Source organism: Bufo gargarizans, chromosome 7, assembly GCF_014858855.1.
Source record: "Bufo gargarizans isolate SCDJY-AF-19 chromosome 7, ASM1485885v1, whole genome shotgun sequence".
NCBI lineage: Eukaryota > Metazoa > Chordata > Amphibia > Anura > Bufonidae > Bufo > Bufo gargarizans.
Genome location: NC_058086.1, coordinates 61226478 through 61248666, shown reverse-complemented (window position 1 = coordinate 61248666; position 22189 = coordinate 61226478). Strand labels below are relative to the sequence as shown.

Here is a 22189-nt window from a genome sequence, read left to right as displayed (position 1 = left end):
CCCGACGCAAACACGACCACAGTTCGATAAGACAATTTTTCTTAAGAGGTTTAAAAGGTTTTTAATAAAGAAAAATTGTCCTATACAACCACGGTCTTGTTTGCACCAGGAGGTGTCGGAATATTGCCGAGTGACGATTGTTTGCACCCATGCGCCTTTATTGTTCCTTTTCCTCCGGAGGGTTGCTAACCCTTGAGTTAAGGCCCTAACATCACCGGTGGCACTGACGTGCTGCATGTATATGCCTTTACTAGAGTTGTGCCTATGCTTGCACAACACTCAAAAGGTGAGCAAAATGAATTTGTTTTTAAAATCCCAACGTATCACCCTATGAGCACTTGTTACGCTACGATTTGAAGGAAAGCAAAATGGCACCAGTGATTTGGTTTAACTAATTGACAGTTTGCTTGGCCATCCATGCCTGCTTCCTCTTCTGCGCAGGCGCTGGAGAGTGGCTGAATCGGGTAGGTCATTAATATCTGATTGGTGGGGGTCAATCTCCCATGAACCCCACTGATCAGCTGTATGAAGAAGTCTCTTACTAGGCCAGCGAGTCTGATTTCCACCATTCTGAATGACCTATCATGGGGACAGGTCATCAATATCTTATTCCTGCAAACCCCATCAAAAACTTTAGTTTGTAAAAATCAAGTTTCTAATGTGGAATCTCAAAACTAGTTCTCTATTCTGTTTATTAGCTTCATTCACTAGCAGGATGCACAATTTCATTTGTTTCCATATGCGGAAGGATAGGAGGAAAATTACTGCAGCCATTTACTTCCTCCCTGCCGATGTGAGCTGCTGGAGCAGACAAAGATTATAGCCAAAGCAGCTTGAATATTTCCCTGAAAGAGGGAATTACAAGTTGTCTGTACAGTCCTGTGATTACTGCAGCCTAGGTACTGAGTTAAACAGTGTATAGGAGAGTACTAACATTAGATGAGCATCAAGCATAACATAAGCTAGCACGATTGAAGCTCTGTACCGGAAACATAGCAGAGAATGATAAACGCTTCCTGCTAGTATATCTGGAAAATGAAGAGGTCTGCAATTTAAAGGGAAAGGCTCCACAGACGTACAGTACACAAGTATCCGGTTTAAGCTATTTCCGTAATTACATCAGTGGACATGCAACTATGAATGTCGTCCGGGATGTTATTTCTTCAGCAAATCCAAACGATGTAATGTCATTTAAAATAAAAGCACATACTAAATATAAAAGGAACTTTTGACACAACATCACGATTTTCTACAAGTACAAATGTGAACTTTACTTACGTTCGATAATATCCTCTTTTAAAAATAATGACTACTCCTTAACGACTCTTACAAATGACTGCCGACTATCAAATCTAATATGCTACAATAAACCTCACATAAAACGTGTAACAGGTTCTTACTGTAGCCATACAAAAAAAAAAAAAAAAAAAAAAGGGTCAGCGAGACCCCCACATGGTCTGACTCTCAGGTTACACAGATTTTAAAGCGGACGCGCATTACATAAGACTTCTATCCCTCCCTATCTAAACAAGGACATAAGGCAGAGCATACCCTGCTCCACACACAGTTCCAGCACCAGAGAGGAGGGAGGTAAGTGATTTGCTTCTTTTATTTAATACACAATATGCGGTATATTGAAAGAACACCATAAACAAACACTGCGAGATTTCCTCTCCGACGCCGCTCTAACCATAGCCACATGTGCTGAGCTCCTGGAAATGAGAGCCGGCAGGACCACGAGAATCGTCCAGGAGGAGAACGCCGAGCTGCTTTCAGGGTCAAACAATGGATTGCTGCATTTTACACTGCAAAAACCTGTGGCGGGGGGGGGATATTAAAGTACAATCTTGGAGGACAAAAAGTGGATTTTAAGGAGACACTTGATTTGGGAATGTGTAAGAAGTTCATACCATCATGGATAAAACAGTGATCTCCTCTTCTCATTCATCATCACCTAAAGGAGGCTACAACCCACCGCAGGGGCCATCAGCAGAAAGCATGCCCTCAATAGTTAATAAAGGATGAATCCCTGCAACCGTCATCCGGGGTTGTCGTTGTCTTCCACAATCTATGGAAGAACTCACAGGTCCCTTTGGCTCACATCACTTTAGACGGGATGAACGCTCAAGTTCACAATGAACTAAATAAAAGGATAAAAATGCAATACAAAAAACTGGTCTCAACTTGTCTGTTGTTCAGAAGACACAAAGCGTGCCAGCTGGCTTAGCTACCAAACCCTATGGCAGTTCAAGGAACCCCTCCTTCCCGACACCTAAACTCCGGCACACGGACGTGCGGAGCATTTTCATCCCGGACCCTGCAGGAGTGAGATGACTAGAACCCGGCGCGTTTCACTCTAAACCGTCTCTTCTAGATGGTAAGAAAATGAAGCAGACGGATTCCGATCAAGTCGCCCTCCTCTCCCCTGTGCAGGAACGAGAGGCGAGACAGACCCCGGCCGGCTCTGAAAAGGTTGGTTTTACACGGCAGCCTTCTTGTTATTCTAACACTTGGATGTTTAAATGAGGGAGAAGAAAGTTCCTTGAAAAAAGGGGTCTTGGATATTTAGCACACATCTGGAAGCCGTTAACCCTTCACTGGCAGCAAGAATAAAATGCTGGCAATAGAGGGACCACGAGCGTTGCGACAGCAAGGCACTGAATAACGGAGGCGATTACATCAAAGGCAACATTAACGAGTGTAATAAGGGTTTCGTCTCAATGTAAATTTGCATTGTACATTTGATGACCCTCTTAAATTATCTGACTTTATAGAATGAGGGGTTCCAACAATTTCTACATAAATTAAAAACCACTTTAGGGTTAACTTTTTGGATTCTCTTATCATTCTGGAGGTAAAGTGGTCACTTATCACAAAACATTCCTTTAACACACTGGACTGACGGACATGCTGGCAAGTACATGCAAGATCTTGATCAACTGGGACTCTAATTAGCATAAACCTAGTCAAAATCACAAAAAAAAAAAAAAATACACAATTTTGATCATTCTAAACACTTGCTTTTCATGGACTCCACTAGATGCACAATCCTATAGCTTTATGTGCGGCAGATGTTGTCAACCCTCCAAGGCTCATCATTTACATTCGCGTTACATTTTTGGGGCTCTTGGCTTGGGAAGCTGCGACATAACCACTTCCATGAGATCACCGCCCCCCCCCCCTTCATGGGCACCATATTAGAGATTCCTAAACTAAAGTGGCGCAAATTTGGATTGACCATAAAAAAAGTGGCCGCCACGCGACGTGCTAGAGGTGTGTAATTCTTTGCAGACAGACATCTATGTTGTATACATGGCGGTATAATATCACAGCTCTGTCTACCAGAAAGGTCTGTTTAGTTGATTCAAGGACTCCCTTGCGCACATGCTGGTTCCCCACAGAGTCCCTCAACACTGGGCTCCTGTTGTGGCCAGGGTAAGCCATACAGGTGCGCCTCTGCTGGCACCTGTCAGTCATGCTCCAGTCTATGCGATTTTCTTTACGCCTTTCCGTGTCAGCCTGACACGTTTCTTAATTCCCCATAAGTGGAGCTGTCATGGGAGAAGAAAAACCACACCATTTACTTTACAGCAACAAGAGATGCTGTTATTGTAGACCTCCCTCCATCAGAAGGCTGAGGAATCCCCCTGTACAGGCATAGCGCTGAATGCACGGCTAATAGGCCTCCTTCTATATACCCCTCTATACAATAGCTCAGTCTATTGCACTATTCTACACTGCAAGCAAAGGTATAGCAATGTATGTCGGAGATTATGGACAAAAGGAGACTGTTTTCACCTCCGTTGGGCGAATGGACCCTATGAATACGCCTGCCATGTATACAGGGAGCTTTTACCGATGCTTAAAGGAAATGTGGCAACAAAGTTTTTTTCTGCCCATAAAAAAAAAAGTGCTGATTTTAATGTTTTTATTTTCTGATTGTAGATTTTTATTTCATTTCCTGAACATGATTATGGTGGCGCCCATCTTGTCTGAGCTGTTCCTAACAGCATTTACAAAGCATAAAAAAAAAATGCTTTACGGCAGCCCCATGGGCCATAGACGGTCAGGAGGGGACCTCAGTGACTTCTATGGGAGAGTTTTCTAGGCATGCTCTGTGACCTGTGCGGAGATCAGGAGGGAGGAGATGAGCTATGATTTCACCTATTGTGAATGTTGGATCATGTCTTATCTATGCGTAGAGGTGATATCTATACAGGCAGGATTAGAATGACAGATAAGCAGATAACTGCAGTAAAGTGATCTGTACAGACCAAGAAGTGGCGCCAATTATTAGACATAGTGGCCAGTGCAAAAACTGCAGGAAGTTGGGGTTTTAGTTTAAATATAAAAAGAGACATGACAAATTAAAAATAACAGCAACAAAAATTATTTAAAATGTTAAACATAAAGTGATATAAACAGCAGGCGATTTTCTGATGACACATTCCATTTAAGAAAAAAAACAAAGGCTCCAAATATGATGTGAACAAAGTTTTAAAAAAATGGGACAAGAGACCAAATAAATATTGTGGGGCAGATTTTGTAATATTGGCGCATTTTGACTCCCTAAGGTTACCTTCACCCCAGCGGTAGCTACAACCCGGCAGGCAAGCGAAGGAACGACCAGAAACTAAGCACAGCATGCAGCAGTTTGTGCCTGGCGGGTTCTCCGCTTGCCAACCGGAATATATATAATTGTACTTAATGGGGCCGGCGGACATTCCGTCCACATCCGGCAGCGCTGAATCCGGCGGCTTCTCTGCCGGATCTCATACCGCTGGTGTGAAACTAGCCTAAGGGTATGAATCTCAAGGATCAGTCACAATATTACACCCATTTACTATTCATTTACACTATAATTCTGTCCATGTACAAAAAAAATAGTAATACAGTTTGGTCTAAGTTTACGTCACCTATAAGTTAGTGTAGTTTTGGGAGGGGTATAAAGCAAAAATATAACAGGCCCGAGTTACGCAAGGGTTAAAATACAGGTCTTGATGGGTAGATTGTTATAGGCGCTGACACAGGCATGAAGGGTTACCAATGACTTCTCCTACTGAATACATAAGCGCTGCTCCACGGTCGTGCAGTAAGCCATGTGGAAATGATCAAGCGGTGGAATTGAGGAAAATGACGAGATTGTCACCAGTCCTGGGCTTATCGAGCACTTTTTATATCTGCAGAAATGGAACTGGGTTAAAAAGGGGGGGGTGGAGAGGGTCTTGGGTACGATGGCCAAGGGAGATTACAATAGAAGCAGATGCTGATCTGGGTTCACATCAAAGCGTCTGGGCCATAATCTTGCTCTGCTATAAAGTGCATGTCAAGGGGAAAGATGCAAATAAATCAGTTTTACTGTGCGCTCGTGGTGCAAGAAAAAATTGGCAGGAAGTTACGAACGCATAAAAAATGCACACATTTTACAGAATATCACATACTAAGGAGCTGGATTTAGGCCGCGTGAAATACAGCGGAAAAATCTGCTGCAAACCAAAACCACATGTATTACATGCGGTTTTTGCCACGGAAAAGCCAGCGGACTTCACCGGGGAAAGTTCGAAGGGAAGATCCACAGCATAAACTGACATGCCGCAGATTTCCAATCCACACCGCAGGTCAATCTACGCTGCGTTTTTTGCACTCAGCGAGTGGATAAAATTCATCAATTCTCATCCACTTTGCCAGTACTGCACAACGCTGCAGAACTGCAGCACGAAAATCCGTGACGGCAAATCTGCAGCTCATCAGTTATGTGTGAACCCAGCCTTAGCGGGGTCGTGTCCCTTCAGCAAGTGGCATTTATCATGCAGAGCAAGTTAATACAAACCATTTACTAATGTATTGTGATTGTCCATATTGCTTCTTTTGCTGCTGGATTCATTTTTCCATCACATTATACACTGATCGTTTCCATGGTTACGACCACCCTGCAATCCGTCAGTGGTGGTCGTGCTTGCACACTATAGGAAAAAAAGTGTCGGCCTCTCTGGTGGCTGGGACCGTGGGAGCGCACATAGGCTGGTGCTTTTTCCTATAGTGTGCAAGCACGACCACCACTGACTGATTGCAGGGTGGTCGTAACCTTTTAAACGAGCAGTGTATAATGTGATGGAAAAATGAATCCAGCCAGCAAAGGAGGTAATATGGACAATCACAATTCATTAGTAAGTGGCTTGTAATAACTTCCTCTACATGATCAATGCTATTTACTGAAGTGAGACGACCCCTTTAAAAGGGAATAGGAGATAAGTACTGTATTAGATCGTGGGGTCCAACAGCTCACGAGAATGGGGGATCCTGAAATGAACGGAGCGGCCAGTCAGGCATGTGTTCTGCCACTCCATTCATTTCTATGGGAGGTCCAAAGACAGCTGGGTGCTGTACTGGGCAACCTACTGAACTCCTACAGAAACGAATGGAGCAGCAGGGCACATGCCCGACTGGCTGCTCTGATCATTTCGGGGTGGGAGTGCCCACGGGGTACTGCAATTTGTACCATAGAAAGGGGTTTCTTTTTCTAAACTGCACTGTTTTCTGAAATAAATGGAAGCTGTAAGGGGCTGCCCTGCTAGCTGCGAGGGGGCGTTTCAATCAGCGTACAGAAGGGAATGATGTCACCGCACCCAACACTCAATATAGTTCATTTTCAACAGTGGTCGAACTTCATCAGGGTCTACAGACCGATTCAGTCACAATGATATGCAGACCTAGAAAGGAAAACTGCTCTTCAACTACCAGAGGCGACACAAGTGGGCGATGAGATGCAGATCTTATGTTAGATACAAGTTTAGCAAATTTACATGTTTTTTTTCCTGGGATTTTTGCTACAATTATAATGCTTTATTCCCCTTCTTCAGAACTGTAAAGATATTTCTATCGTCCAAAAAGGAATTACTGATTTGCATGAAGACAAGTGGAGCCGGGTCATAAATTGCACTGAAGGAGTTCAAAGGCCAGGACCTAACTCCACTCACAATACATAGGGGCCCCCACAAGTAGTGATGTTGACGACAGTGTTTGCTCTCTGCCAGGGCTGGCCATCCTGTGGCTCTCCAGCTGTTGTAAAACTACAACTCCCACCATGCCTTGCTGTAGGCAGACTGGGCATGCTGGGAGTTGTAGTTCTGCAACAGCTGGGAGAGCCGCAGGTTGGCCATCCCTGCTCTACACAGTACAATCTGCCCCTCTGTCAGCCATTAGCATTAAGGGGTTATTCCAGACTTATAACGTTTGGGATCTGCCATCATCAGATCGGTGGGGATCCAATCTCAGAGACCCTCAATCAATCCTGGGAAAGGAGAGGAGGCAGCATCGGTTTAGCGTTCACTGGTTTTCCCTGCAGAGCAGCACTCCGGACACCTGCAGCACTATTCAGATTAGACCTATTCAGTCCGCATCAGATGCGGACCCGTTCATTACAATGGGGCATAAAACAAGTCCTGTCTGCATCTATATGTCCGTTTTGGCAGATGCAGCATCTTGCGCAGCCGGGTATCCAGGAGCGCTGCTGTGCAGGGAAAACTTAGAAACCAGTTCAACACTAAGGATATGGCTAGACAAGTGTCACGCTCCAAGTATCAGGGCAGCCATAAGAATGAATCAGGTCGCAGCACAAATCATAGGTTTACTCAATATATGAATCACAAAAATCCAGCAATGTTGGACTTTCTGCGATCCACGTTTGGTAGTCGCAGCAAACGTGCGCATTGTAATGCGTCCCCATTCTCTCCTATGGCTGCTTTGCTGCTACACTGCAATACCTGGGTGCACAACACAGGTCATTCCCAAAATCACCGTTTAGCCCAACCCTAAATGAACGCTACAGTCCCTTCCATCTCAGGACCGGTGGTGGTCCAGTTGATGGCATACCCTAGCGATAAGCCATCACTTTACAAGATGGGAATAAGGTTTTGTGCACACGACTGTTTTTCCAACCGTGTGCTATTGCTTTTTTCTGCAGACAGCACGCTGACCTACTAATTTCTAGGGGGCTATGCGCATAGCCACATTTTTTGCGGATCCGTGTGTCCATTCTGCAAATTACATAACCTTTCCTATTCTTCTCCATACTGTGGATAAGCATAACCAATTCAATTGATGTGAGTGAGAAAAATACACAATGCACAAGGAAGGTATATGTATTTTGCAGATCCGTTGCTTGCGGACCAAAACCCGGACACGGCTGCATGCATGAGGCCTGACCCTTTATAGCACAGTACAGTGGAATTACACCAGCATATGCATTACATAAGCAGTAAGGAAGCTTGGCTTCTGTAGAGCATACACAGCAAAAAGACGTCTGCTATGATTCTGCTATACCGAATCCGGTTTATATCATGCACTTGGAACCCATGACTTAATATTAGACAGAATTTAAACTGGAGAGGACGCTGGCACATGGGAAGATGCAGACTGCCCACCCAGGTCCTTGGTTAGGACCCCTGCCAAACAATACAAACAATTAGCGATACACGAATCAGAAAGCAGAGCCGGAGCATGGAGAAGTCGCACAGATGTTCACAATGATAAGAACCAAGACCCCTTTGTTTCCTGCCAACAGGATTTTCTGAAAAAGTTATTCCTCAAAACCCAACGGGGAAATCTTGGATCTCTAAATGGATGACCCGAAGAGTTTGTCTCTACTATTAGCACCCATATGCATAAAGACTTGGTTGCTCTCCCCAAAAATGCATATTACTGATAGAGAGCAGAGCCTGAAATAAACAGAAAATCTGCAAAGCATCTGGTGATGTAGGGTACGGCCCAACAGTCAGGTCCTGCATGCCGCTCTGCCAGCCAAAACCAGGAGTGAACTGAAAAAGAGGAGAAGTCGTATCTGTCCTGTAGACTCTCTCCTTTTATGATCCACTCCTGATTTTGGCTTCCAAACCTGAACGTGTGGCCGTACCCTTACAGACTTTCAGATTATTGGTGCAATATAGACAAAGGTCTGACATGGGCAGTTTACCTAGACTTTTTGCGGCATTACTAATTGATTTTAAAAAGGCCATCTGTCAGCAGTTTTGTATCTATGACACTGGCTGACCTGTTACATGTGCACTTGGCAGCTGAAGACATCTGTGTTGGTCCTATGTTCGTATGTGCCCGCATTGCTGAGAAAAATGAGGTTTCATTATATGCAAATGAGGCTCCAGGAGCAACGGGGGCGTTGCCATTACACCTAGAGGCTCAGCTCTCTCTGTAATAGCCGAGCCCTCTGCACTTACATTGACAGTGCCAGGTGTGATGACATTTTCACTGCCTGGTCTTGTCATAGTAGAGAGGACATGGCAGCTGCAGAGAGCAGAATCTCTAGGTGCAATGGCAACGCCCCCGTTGCTCCTAGAGCCTAATTTGCATATATTAAAACTTAATTTTTCTCAGCAATGCGGACACATATGAACATGGGGCCAACACAGATGCCTTCAGCTTCCAAGTGCACATGTAGCAGGTCAGCCAGTGTCATAGGTACAAACCTGCTGACAGATGCCCTTTAACTATTAAGGTACAGCTGTAGTCCTAAGCAGTAAACTGAGGTGAATGAAATCTTGTGCACTGCAAGCTGTCACTTAAGTGTTAAAATCAATTTCAGAGTGCCGCAAATAGTGTATGTGTTAATAATGCAGTCTACTTTCACATTTTTGTGGACTTCTTCATGGTAGCATTGGGACAACACTAAGGAACCAAACCGTTATGGCCGTTACTGGTGGTGGAAGCCTGTAACAAGAAACATATAAAAACACGATATGCCAGCACAAGACAAAACGTTCTTCAGCTACGAAATTCTCTCGAGTTTTTATAAGTAATAAAATTTAACTGCAGCTCATAAATCTAGCTCCGGTGAAAAATCCAACATTACACAATAACAAGTGGGGTTGACTGCAGCCAAAAAAGTAACTTTACCTTCTTTATGTTTTAGTTGCCTGGACAACAGCTTCGCCCCTGGGTGAAGATGGAAAAAACCTTCTGGACCTTAGGGGTGTTGCTGATCTCTCTGGTACCGTCCTCGTACTGCACAAACAGTGACTTTCAAGGCCGGAAGGGACCGTCAAAAAGAGTTGCCCGTTCTGTGGACAGTGCAGATGCCAATGATGGTAAGCGCTGTGGTTACACCTTCATGGTCCCCCAGCAGAAAATTACGGGGCCAATATGTGTCAGCACCAAAGGACCGGGCCCAAGCAAGGACCAGGTAACGAGAATGGATTTGGAAAACCTTAAAGACGCTTTAGCTAAGCAAAGGAGAGAGATGGAGATATTACAAGTGGTGGTGGACGTGGACGGAAATATCGTCAGCGAGGTCAAGTTACTGAGGAAGGAGAGTCGCAATATGAACTCCCGCGTTACGCAGCTCTACATGCAGCTCCTACACGAGATTATTCGGAAGAGGGATAACTCTCTTGAAATCGCTCATCTGGAAAACAAAATCCTCAACGTCACGGCCGAGATGCTCAGAGCCGCAACGCGCTACAAGGAGCTGGAAAAAAGATACGCCTCGCTAGTGGATGTGGTCAATAACCAGTCCACCGTTATCTCACTGCTGGAGGAAGAGTGCATGAGGGTCTTCTCCAGGAGGGATCCCCAGGGCTCACCGCCGTTAGTTCAAGTGGTGCCCCAGCACATCCCAAACATCCAGCAGTACACCCCTGGATTAGGGGGCAGCAACGAGATTCAGAGAGATACAGGATACCCAAGGGTCAGAGACAGCAGACAGCCGCCACAACCTCCAGCACCCACGGTCAGCCCATTCCGGGTTCCTCCAGTTACGGTCATCGATGAAGGTAAGAAATATTTGGGGGAAGGGGGATGGAGCTGTCGACTAAAAGTTTTGAGGGTTACTAAAAGTTTCAGTATAACAAGGCACCTCTGTCCAGAATGAGCTTCTTTATATTGCTGAAGTACATATCAGGCTCCGTGCACCTGAAATCTGGGGCAAAACCCCACCAACAACTGCAGGTAACACATGCGCTTCCTGGTGTGGCTTTGTTGCGGCACAACCTAATGAGAAAAGCTGGTATCCACCTGTTTTAGCCTAGGGTTTCATTTAAGACTAAAAGGTACAATACTCTCCCGTGTACCAGTGGCTCATCTACCATGGAAGCATACCATGAGTACGGGGCCTGAAAAATGGGGGATTAACTGGGGTTGAACTTCTGCTCCAGACATAAATCCACAGCATTTTCTGACAGCTGCTCCTAGGGAAAGTTCAGTGCATGGAGTTTTTTTTTTTTTTTTTTACAGCTTCCATGAATTTGGTAATTGTATACATTTCTATGCACTGAGCTCCCTCTAGTGGTGGTTGAAGGTGGACAGTTTCAACAAGTATTTTAGGAAGGGAAACAGAAGACAGAGCTATATGGGGGGGATGTTTCAAAATATTGAATTCAGTTATCTGGTGTTAAAGAGGTTGTCCAAGTATTTAACACTGATGACCTACCCTTAGGACATCACTGTCAGATTTGAGGAGGTCCAACTCCGTGCCCGATCAGTTGTTTGATGAGACTGTGGCTCTCCGAGAGGGGCCCTTAGAGATCTGTGTACGCCCCCTGCTATGAAGGACCTTGTCGTGGACCAGTCACAAATCCTGACCTGGTTTTAGTAAATACTTGCATTCTCCATACTGGAGCATCTTTTCCCATGCATTGTACTGTTCCTCTGTTGCTCCTCCTTTTTCGGAATACATTGACAGCTGGGTACTACCACTCCCCTTATCAAGAGAGGTGTTCCTCCACGGTCATACTGTCAGCACACCGCCAACTAGTAACAACCACATTTCTAGGAGCAATAACGCAAGCACGTCACAGTGAGGAGTTGTAAGATAAAACAAGGCTTCAGAATTGTCATTTCATTAAGAATACGAATATGCACCACAATCGAGAGCTGGCAGGTTCTCTTTAACCAAACACAAAGGGAGCCCGAAAGTCATTTTTAGTTGTAAAGGAAAAATTTCCCAAATGAATCACAATCCATTAGCACCAGAGAAAACTCAACCAGGCATCGGCGGGAGTCTGGCAGCTGCACTGGACAGACAGTTGACAAGTATAATAAAAGACTGACGTTCCAACAACACAGCAGACACATGAAGAACTGACGGCGCTGCAGGCTGTATCCAGGCCAATGAAAACAACTGGAGAATGATAAACCCCAGTAAAACCGTGAACGGCTTCGCAAAATTTCTCTACCATGGAAAGTATTTCTATGAAAATATTTACAAAATTTTTTTGTTTTGTTTTGCTACATAATTAATATCAGAAAAATTCTTTATACCATGCAATACAAGTACATGCACCTGCAGGGAAATGGGAAATTCACACGACCTCTACTTCTCTCACTTCTGCAATTGGCACTTATCATGTAGAGAAAGTTAATACAATGCACTCACTAATGTATTGTGATTATCCATATTGCCTCCTTTGCTGGCTGGAACAATTTTTCCATCACATGATACACTGCTCATTTCCATGGTTACGACCACCCTGCAATCCAGCAGTGGTGGACGTGCTTACACACTATAGAAAAAGGCGCCGGCCTCTCTGGTGGATGGAACCATGGGAGTGCGTGTAGTCACCCACGTGCAGCTCCTATCCTGGCAACCTCGTATCTGCGCTGCAGTGGATCACATTATACACTGCTCGTTACGGCCACCGCGGCAGCACAGATACGAGGTGGCTGGCACGAGAACTGCTGCGCATGCGTGACTACACGCACTCCCAAGGTCCCGTCCACCAGAGAGGCCGGCGCCTTTTCCTATAGTGTGCACGCGCGACCACCGCTGCTGGATTGTAGTGTATAATGTGATGGAAAAATGAATCCAACCAGCAAAGGAGGCAACATGGACAATCACAATACATTAGTAAGTGCCTTGTAGTAACTTTCTCTACATGATCAATGCCATTTGCTGAAGGGAGACGACCCCTTTAATAAATACCCAGATTTGACTAGACCATATACTGATCAGGGAGTAAGCTCTAGTAGTCCCTACACACAACCTTGCTCTGCAATATTTTTTTTTCTTTGTTTATGGGCTGGAAAAACACCAGAATAACCAGAAGCTTTTTTCTGGTCACTTGTATTCTTTACTGCATTTTCTTTATTTGGCAAACAGTGTCTTTGACCATTAGTGTCCTTAGCGTTTTCTTTATAGAGAAAATGTCAAAACTGCTGAAAAACCACTGAGCAATAAATCATGCTCCGTTTTTAAGAGCGTAAGAAGCCAGAGAGACAAAAAACATCACCTAGCTTATGAAAATGGCAGTAGCAAAAAACAAAACAAAAAAAAACTGTATTTTTCATATTTTCTACATACTTTTTTATTTTTTTATTTTTTTTTTAAAGTTTTTCTACATACCTTCAGTTAACATCTGGAGCAAATGCACAGAAAAAATGCCAACAAAAACCAATGTGTGAAAACACAATTAAAGGGGTATTCCGTGTGGCCTCTCCATTCATTTCTATAGGAATTCCAGAGATAGTCAAGCTCTGTACTCCGCTACCTCCAGAACTCCTATAGAAATGAATGATGCGGCCATATGCATGTGCGACCGGCTGCTCTGTTCATTTCAGGGGGGGTACAGGGGGGGCCCGTTCACTTGATTGTTGGGGGTCTCTGCAGTAGAACCACCACCATTCTAATAGTAATCCCCTATCCACAGGATAAGAGATAACTTCAAACAGCTGGAATACCGCTTTAAGCTAATTTCACACGAGCGAGTTTGGATGTGTTCCTCTTAGTGAACACACAGCATCCAGACCGACTCCTGACCTATTCATTTTAATGGGTCTGTGCACACGAGCCTGGTTTTCCACGGATCAACTTTGCAGTCAGGAAAAATCGCAGCATGTTCTATATTGTCCATTTTCTGTGCAGCCCTGGCCCCATAAAGGTGAATGGGCTACATGAATGGAAACTGGAGGCATCCAGATGGTTGCTGGGAAATGTTGAGCGTTATTCTTCACACATGTAAAAAACGGATGCAATCCAGACAAAAAACAGAAGCACTGAAGGGAATTGTAGACAAAACTGATTCAACTTCCATGCAAAACCAACAGTTTTTCACTGGATAGACTGACATTTCATAATTTCCAGTTTTCTAGGAAGGCTCGTCCCCGTTGCTATTGGCTGCTCCCCCCGTGACCGGATGTTTTGATCCACGCGATGGGGAGATGCAGCAGCAGCCGTGCAGGAATCAGGAGCAACGCAGGTGCTGGGAAGCAGGGTAAGTATTAACCTATATGAGAGGCATTAAGGGGGTCATTATAGAGGTTGGATAACCCCTTTAAGATTAATTGCCCATCCTCAAGAATATGTGATTGATGGAGGAGCGACACCCTGCACCCCTAATGCTCAGCTGCATCAGAGTGCTGGAAGTGGTTGCAGAACTACATAGCGCCGTCCACTGCGCAGTGGACAAGGTTGGTAACATGCAACCTAATCCTATAGGGCAGGGATGCTCAACCTGTTGAAAAACTACAATTCTCATCATGTCCTGCTGACCGGGCATGCTGGGAGTTGTAGTTTTGCAACAAATCGAGGGCCGCAGGTTGGGCATCCCTGCTATAGGGCAACTGACGGGTTAGGACAGGGACTGCAGAAACAAGGTGCACGCTCTGGTCAGAGCAGGGATGGTTCCTCCTGTTCCAGAGGTTTCCATGTCACGTTCTTTGTAATCGGCATGTCCTAGTAAGGAAGAATGTGATGCGTCTGCTCCTCTCCAGCGACATCACATTCAGAAGGATTAAGCCGCCTCCGAGTCAGTAGCGGAGCATGGCTTAATTGGGAAGCAGAGGGCGGCAGGAATCTGTAGCACGATGCAGTTTCAGCTGCAGCAGTTTAACATGTCCCACAGATTCCAGCCAGATGTGGACACGCGACCTCCTTATCGGGCCTGGGAACGAAGAGGAACAGCACAAAAAAGTCGTTCTCTCATCTATGATTGAACAAAGAGCCAGGAAAGAGAGAGGCGACTAAATTTAGAAGCGCCCCTGCATGATGTCCTGCTGTCAGGAAATGGGGTTTGGCTATAAACCTAATGTGGACATCTGAAATGCATAAAGACATAAAATAGCTACTGCGCCGGCCGGCCCCAGACCAGGCATTTGGCAAAATGAGCAGGAAGATCTGATTCACACCAACAGCCTGTGGATCCTACATGCTGAAAATTGGACCCTCTTCTCGAAGCCCACAGTATGAGAAATCCGCTAAACACAACACGGCTATGTAGTAAAAAAAATATATAACCGTTTGATATAGCAGGCACACATACTAATAGATGAATGCAGGGTTGAAGTTTACCAGTTAGAACAGTGTGAGCGAATAGCTGTGGACACCTTTAGGCTACTTTCACACTTGCGTTCAGAACGGATCCGTCTGCATTATATTGTTAAAAACATTTCTAAGTGTGAAAGTAGCCTCAGACGGATCCGTCCAGACTTTACATTGAAAGTCAATGGGGGACGGATCCGTTTGAAGATTGAGCCATAGTGTGTCATCTTCAAACGGATCCGTCCCCATTGACTTGCAAGCAGCGTTCAGGTGTCCGCCTGCTAAGTGGAGCGGAGGCTGAACGCTGCCAGACTGATGAATTCTGAGCGGATCCGCGTCCACTCAGAATGCATTAGTGCTGGACGGATGCGTTCGGGGCCGCTTGTGAGAGCCTTCAAACGGAGCTCACAAGCGGACACCCGAACGCTAGTGTGAAAGTAGCCTTAAAAGGGCATCCGTCAGCAGTTTTGTACCTATGACACTGGCTGACCTGTTCCATGTGCACTTGGCAGCTGAAGCCATCTGTGTTGGTCCCATGTTCATAAGTGTCCGCATTGCCGAGAAACATGGATGTTTTAATATATTCAAATGAGCTCCTAGGAGCAATGGGGGCGTTGCCATTACACTTAGAGGCTCCGCTCTCTGTCCCTGCCATCTCCTCTGCACTTTGATCGACAGGGCTAGGCATGCATGATGACATTTTCACCGTCAATAAAAGTGCAGAGGACACAGCAGTTGGAGAGAGCAGAGCCTCTAGGTGTAATGGTAACGCCCCCGTTGCTCCTAAAGGCTCATTTGCATATATTAAAACATCATTTTTCTCAGCAATGCGGGCACATATGGACATGGGACCAACACAGATGCCTTCAGCTGCCAAGTGCACATGTAACAGGTCAGCCGGTGTCATAGGAACAAAACTGCTGACAGATGCCCTTTAAACATTTCCCGACATCGAAACATATCAGAAGAGGGTATTGGTGGGGAGTTCTGTGAGCCATGCTCATCACCGATGGCTAGAATAGAAGGGCGATATCTAGAGTGTTGTGCCCCTTCTGCTTCTACTGGCTACTCTCATAACTGGTACAAGTTTTATCCCCTGGAAGCAACAATAAAAGGTTCCTAAGGTTCCTACAAACAGTTCTTGAAAACTAAGACGCTGTTGAAAATGAAATAAATATACAGCCACACAGGGGCTGACGAGGCGAATCTTTGGCAGTCCTTGCGCATGGCTGGCGTGATTTGCTGCCAACATTCACGCCTGTCTCCAGGTGTAAATGTTCGTTAATTTGCTGGGGCCGGAGTTCCAGCCCCGGCATGGTACCACTTAACTGCCGAACATGGCGTGAAACCGGCCGTCCAGCCAGTAAAAAAAAAAAAAAAAAAAAAAAAAAAAAAAAAAAAGGGACTTGCAACTATTTTGTGACTAAAATAGACGTGTCCCTTAATAAAGGACATCCACAGTGCGGACTTACAGCAGCTAAATCTGGCTGAAATGCACAGGTGCTACATGCAGATCTGTTGCGAATTAGCCACAGATTTCTCCCTATATTTTGCAAAGGGTGAAATGTGGCCAAAAATCCACAGCGTAAAAAATTGTTGGTCATGAAGTTGCATGATGTAAACTGTAGTGAAGGTAATCTTCTTACCACAGACTGTATTTGTGACTTATCCCCTCCCTTCTGATCCTCAGCTGTGTCATGTGACCAGCATTCCTATGGGAGCCTCAGTGTCAGTCTCAAAAGAATGAATGGAGAAATAACAGACTTCCTGTCCTGTGTCAGATGGAGATCAGAGTGCTGGTCACATGACACAGCTGAGGATCAGAAGGGAGGGGATAACTAACAAATACAGTAACTGGTAAGAAGATTACTTCATTACAGTTTACATCATGTACATTTCTAACCGGTCAGAGAATACAACGTTTTGTGGGAGTGCTACTTTAAAGGGGTTTCCCGGGATTATGATACTGATGACCTATTCTCAGGATAGATCATCAGTATCTGATTAGGGGGGTCCGACACCCGGGACCCCTGCTGATCAGCTATTTCAGAAAGCACCAGCACTCCTGTAAGCGCCGCAGCCCTCTCACAGCTTACTAAGCACATTGTATAGTGGCTGTGCTTGGTATCATGCTCAGCCACACTGAAGTGAATGGGGATGAGCTGCGATACCAAGCACAGCCACTATACTATGTACGGCGCTGTGCTCTGTAATCATGGAGAAGGCCGTGGCATCCACAAGAGCGTGGCATTCAAACAGCTGGTCGGCGGAAGTCCAGGGTGTCGGACCCCCACCGATCAGATACTGATGACCTGTCCTGAGGATAGGTCATCAGTATCAAAATCTTGTAAAACCCCCGTTAAACCAGGCCATACACAAAAGGCAAATGCCAGCTGCAAACTGTTTAAGGGGAAAAAATAAATAAAAATACAAAAACAGGAAGTCAGAGGGGGACTGATAGCTTTCTACATGAGAAAGTCTGGAGATCAAGGCAAAAAAAGAATGTCTGCCAGCCACAAATGCGTGGGTGGCTTCAGACTAGTTTGCATGTCTAGTAGTTAGCCGGCCTACGGTAAGGTCATCTCCATGATTACACGATTAAAATGATTAACTGCAGCTAATGGCTAACACATGCCGCAAGTCACGTCCTCTCATAATAACAGCAAAAAGTCCTCATTCGGTAACTTGCAGTGAATGATCAACACACCATTCCTACGCTTGTTATTTTTCCGCAGAACGTGTATTTTAATAATTTCTGGAAAAAGATCCACAACTTGTTTTAACATTCGCACATTAGCACCATTGTTTGACCTCAGTAAAATGCCATTTGTCACTGACAAATCAAGTAACTTTTCCACTTGCAGGAAGAAAAAAAAAAAAAAAAAAAAAAAAAAAGCTTTATCCAAAATGAAAAAAGCATGCCACGTCAATATTGAGAAAGTCATCCTGGGGATCCTGAGGGGCCTGAAAAAGTGCGCTCCACAAAGGCTACAAAAAATGCCTCTCGGTTTTCAGTGTCATGGTGCTCGGTGCAAGAACAGACCCAGCACTAAACTACAAATTAAACATTTCAGCTTCCACTACATCAACAGCAAACTATGCTCTCTGCGGGGAGGGCTGATCACAGGGGCCAGGTACGTCCCGCTATTCTTAGAAGCAAGTGGAATTTAATGGGACCGCTGCACTGAAGAAGTTCAAATTATCAGTTCCAGTCTCTGAGTCACACAGGGCAGGGGTTCTTAGGGCGTCCTGCACTTTATTTTTTTTATTTTTTAAGGTTTATAGACAATAAGCAGATCACTGGGCATCCTGCTTCTGGGGATATAAGAGTAGAAGTAGTGTAATTATATATATTTATTTATTTTTTTAGTCTAGCATGGCCAATATCGACTGGTAGCAACCATGGCGGGAAAGTTCCACTCTGAATGCACAACTTTTTTTTTTTTTTTTTTTGCTGCTTCAGCATCCCCAAAAATTTAAAATTAAGAAACTTGATAAAAAAAAATTAAAAAAAGACCATTTGTGCATACAGCTCCTTTGCAGACTCAGTGATTAGAGACTCCAGACAAAACCTGTGTAGTCCTCTCTTCAAACCCACTGCTACTGAATGCAAGAAGTTACTGGGTGGGAGGATGTGTGACTGCAGCGTCAGACTACACAGGATTTGTTTGCAGTCTGTCGCCATAGAGACACAGCAGATTTGGACGCGAGATTATTGGTGAAGTTGATTTGTTTTTTCTGTTTGGTGTTGGTTTCTGAGCGGTCCCATATTCTACTTTGTACCTCATGTAATACATTTAACATTGACTACCAACAGGTCCTTTCAGGGACTGCAATCACGCAAAGGAGTCCGGCTTTTCCAGCAGTGGAATCTACTTGATAAAACCCAAAGACTCCAATCGTCAGATGCAGCTCTGGTGCGAGAACAGTCTGGACCCTGGCGGTTGGGCGGTCATACAGAGGAGGATCGACGGATCAGCCAACTTTTTCAGGAACTGGGAAAACTATAAGGTAAGGAGATCTACAGGAAGGCAGTCAAAGAACTCGTAGCACCCAAAGGGGGTATACAATAATTGATGTAAAAAAAAAATATAGTACATGACAATCTCTTTCTAACAAAGCCAGTACCAGCCGTGTATCTCACATGGATCCAGAGATCTCCACACACATTGCTCTAATTGTTTTGCTACATTATCTTCCGGCTGGCGACTCAGCGGGTGTGCCCTTTCTGCTGTAGCCCTCTCTCTGTAACTGCCACAGCTTCTAACAGTAGAGGTGGCTGGTGGCAGTTGAAGATATGACCTGAGCATGTGTGACCTCCTCAGTGAAGTGGACAAGAAATAAGGAAAAGAACAAACAGCAGGTGGCGCTATAGAGATACATTTTATTAAATATCTCAGTGGCTATACCAAATTTTTAATTACCTGCAATTACAAAGAAGTGTTCAGAGCCAGGCGTAGAATGTAATTTGTGGCACAGCCCCTTTACCAAATGGTTTCTCTATACAGAAAGGCTTTGGAAACATCGATTCAGAGTATTGGCTGGGGCTGGAGAACATCTATCGACTAACAAGCCAAGATAACTACAAGCTGCTGATCGAACTGGAAGACTGGAACAATAAGAAAGTCTACGCAGAATACAGCAGCTTCCGACTGGAGCCGGAGTCCGACTTCTACAGGCTACGACTGGGAACGTATCAAGGGAATGCTGGAGACTCCATGGTGTGGCACAATGGCAAGCAGTTCACCACACTGGACAGAGACCGGGATATGTATACAGGTAAGGCACAAATACTGCACTTGCAATTAAGGCTACATTCACGCAACCGTATTTTCCCTGAGGATCGCACTCAGCCCCATTCATTTCTATGGGGCCGCAGAAAATGCGTACAGCACACGGATGCAAATTAGAGAACATGTCCAGTTCTTGCTTGTTTACCAGACACGGATAGGCATTTCTTTAATAGAGCCTGCGAAAAGTGTGGGATGCACACACTCATAGCTGTATGTTGAGGATCCGCATTTTGCAGACCACAAAATGGGTTCGGCTGTGTGATTGTAGCCCAAAACTGTAATACAAATGGCAAAACTAAATGTACTAAAAAAACAAACATCCGTTTCCAGGTAACTGCGCACATTTCCATAAAGGAGGCTGGTGGTACAATGCATGTGCACACGCCAATCTCAACGGTGTATGGTACAGAGGAGGGATTTACCGAAGTAAACATCAAGATGGCGTCTACTGGGCAGAATACAGGGGCGGCTCCTATTCTCTCAAAAAGGTCCAAATGTTGATCAGACCAATAGACTGAAGCACAAAGGAGGACAATGAAGAAAGGTGCTCTGCTCGTGTTAATGGTTCCAGTCATGAAGACTTTTCATGATGTTGTCGAGGACGTTTTCTTCTGCTTGACCCATAAACTGTAATTATGAAAATGTTAATAAGAGGAACGCTGGACATCCCTCCATTTAAAGGTTTCTATGTATTTCCGGCTAAATATTTTATTGGATTAATGTGAAGAAATAACAGGTACAACATGGCTTCTGGTGCTCCACCAGCAATGGTCAGAGCAGTTCAGAACGCCTGCAAAATAATGTAAGAGTGGATGCACCATATATCATGTTCAGGTCCACAGAAGGCAATGAAGAAATGAGAGAATTATGTGTTATTTAATAATTAAAGGGAACCCGTCATCAACTTTATGCTGATCTCACTGAGGGGCAGCATAAAATAGTGACAGAAATGCGGATTTCAGCGGTGTGTCACTCATGAGCTACAAGTCAGCGGTTGCGGAGAACCAGCATCATAATCATTGCAGCCCAGGCCTTGTAAAGACTAAAATCTACTTGAGAAGAGTCCTGGTTATTCATAATCTCCTGCTCTCCCACCCATCTGCTGATGATTGGCAGTTCTCTCCTATCAGCAGCAGGTGGGCAGGGAGAGCAGGAATTTGTCAACTCACCGGTCTCTACTTTATGCTGCCTTTAGTATGGGCAGCATAAAGTTGATGAGAGGTTCCCTTTAATGCTGTCCTCCACTCTCCAGAAACTGACGACTCTGACTTCACCATCATGTCCTGCAGGACTTTCCAGGGCTACAATGATGACTACAGATGGCTGAGGATTAAAATTAATAAATCCATCTCCGTGTCGATGCATACAGATGACATTGCTTCAAATATAAATTCTCTTGCTTGGGTTATTCTTTACGGTTTTATGTTTAGCAGCACTGCCATACAATTTTGCTCCTGCTTCTCATATTAATCTAAAACTGGACATACACATTAGGCCTTATGCGCGTGACGCATCTGTTTTTGCCGTCCACAAATTGGTGATCTGCAAAATACAGATCCTGGCGGTGTACATTTTACCCTTCAGCAGGTCTCGCAGCATGTTTCAAATGCCTATTTTGGTCCGCAAAACGGACACGAATAGGACATGTTCTATTTTTTTTTTTTTTGGTTGGGCCGTGGAACGGACATACGGATGTGGACAGCACATGAATGGGTCTGCATCTGTTCCACAAAAATGCGTATCAGATGCAGACTGAAAGTAGAGTCGTATGCATGAGGCCTTAGAAATCGGTGCTCCAGTCCCAATATTTCTGGAGGACAAACTAATGAGTATTGTCTTGTTAATAAAAATAATTTAAAAAGGGAGGCGGGAAAAAGTCACACTGTCCCACGATTTGACCCCTTTACACAGGCTGACACATCATGCAATTATTGGGAATGAACAGTTTGTTCCCGATAATTGCCTGTTTGTTACGGGAGGCGAGAGCTGCAGCAGTCACCTCCACTGTATGGCACAAACACTAGAGTGATTACTTGTCCCCGGTACACATTCATTGGGGGTCAATTAAGTGACTTGTGACTATTTTAGTAGGAAAAAATATAGTCGCACGTCCCTTTTTTTTTTTTCAACCAAT

At 44.7% G+C, this 22189-nt stretch overlaps 2 protein-coding genes across 10 annotated transcripts in view; one reads left to right on the top strand and one right to left on the bottom strand.

Annotated features, from left to right (window-relative positions):
- Nucleotides 1–22189, bottom strand: part of RALGPS2 (Ral GEF with PH domain and SH3 binding motif 2) — a 155616-nt gene that overhangs the window by 45290 nt on the left and 88137 nt on the right. The window lies entirely within an intron of this gene.
- Nucleotides 1475–21059, top strand: ANGPTL1 (angiopoietin like 1). 2 transcript variants are annotated; one of them, XM_044300412.1, is made up of 5 exons: nt 1475–1590; nt 9923–10781; nt 19080–19273; nt 19771–20041; nt 20386–21059. In XM_044300412.1, the coding sequence occupies exons 2-5, from the start codon at nt 9956–9958 to the stop codon at nt 20571–20573; spliced, it is 1479 nt and encodes a 492-aa protein (XP_044156347.1). In that variant the 5' UTR covers nt 1475–1590; nt 9923–9955; the 3' UTR covers nt 20574–21059. The 2 variants fall into 2 exon arrangements, with proteins under 2 accessions (XP_044156347.1, XP_044156346.1); XM_044300411.1 differs by lacking the exon at nt 1475–1590 and adding an exon at nt 2096–2472.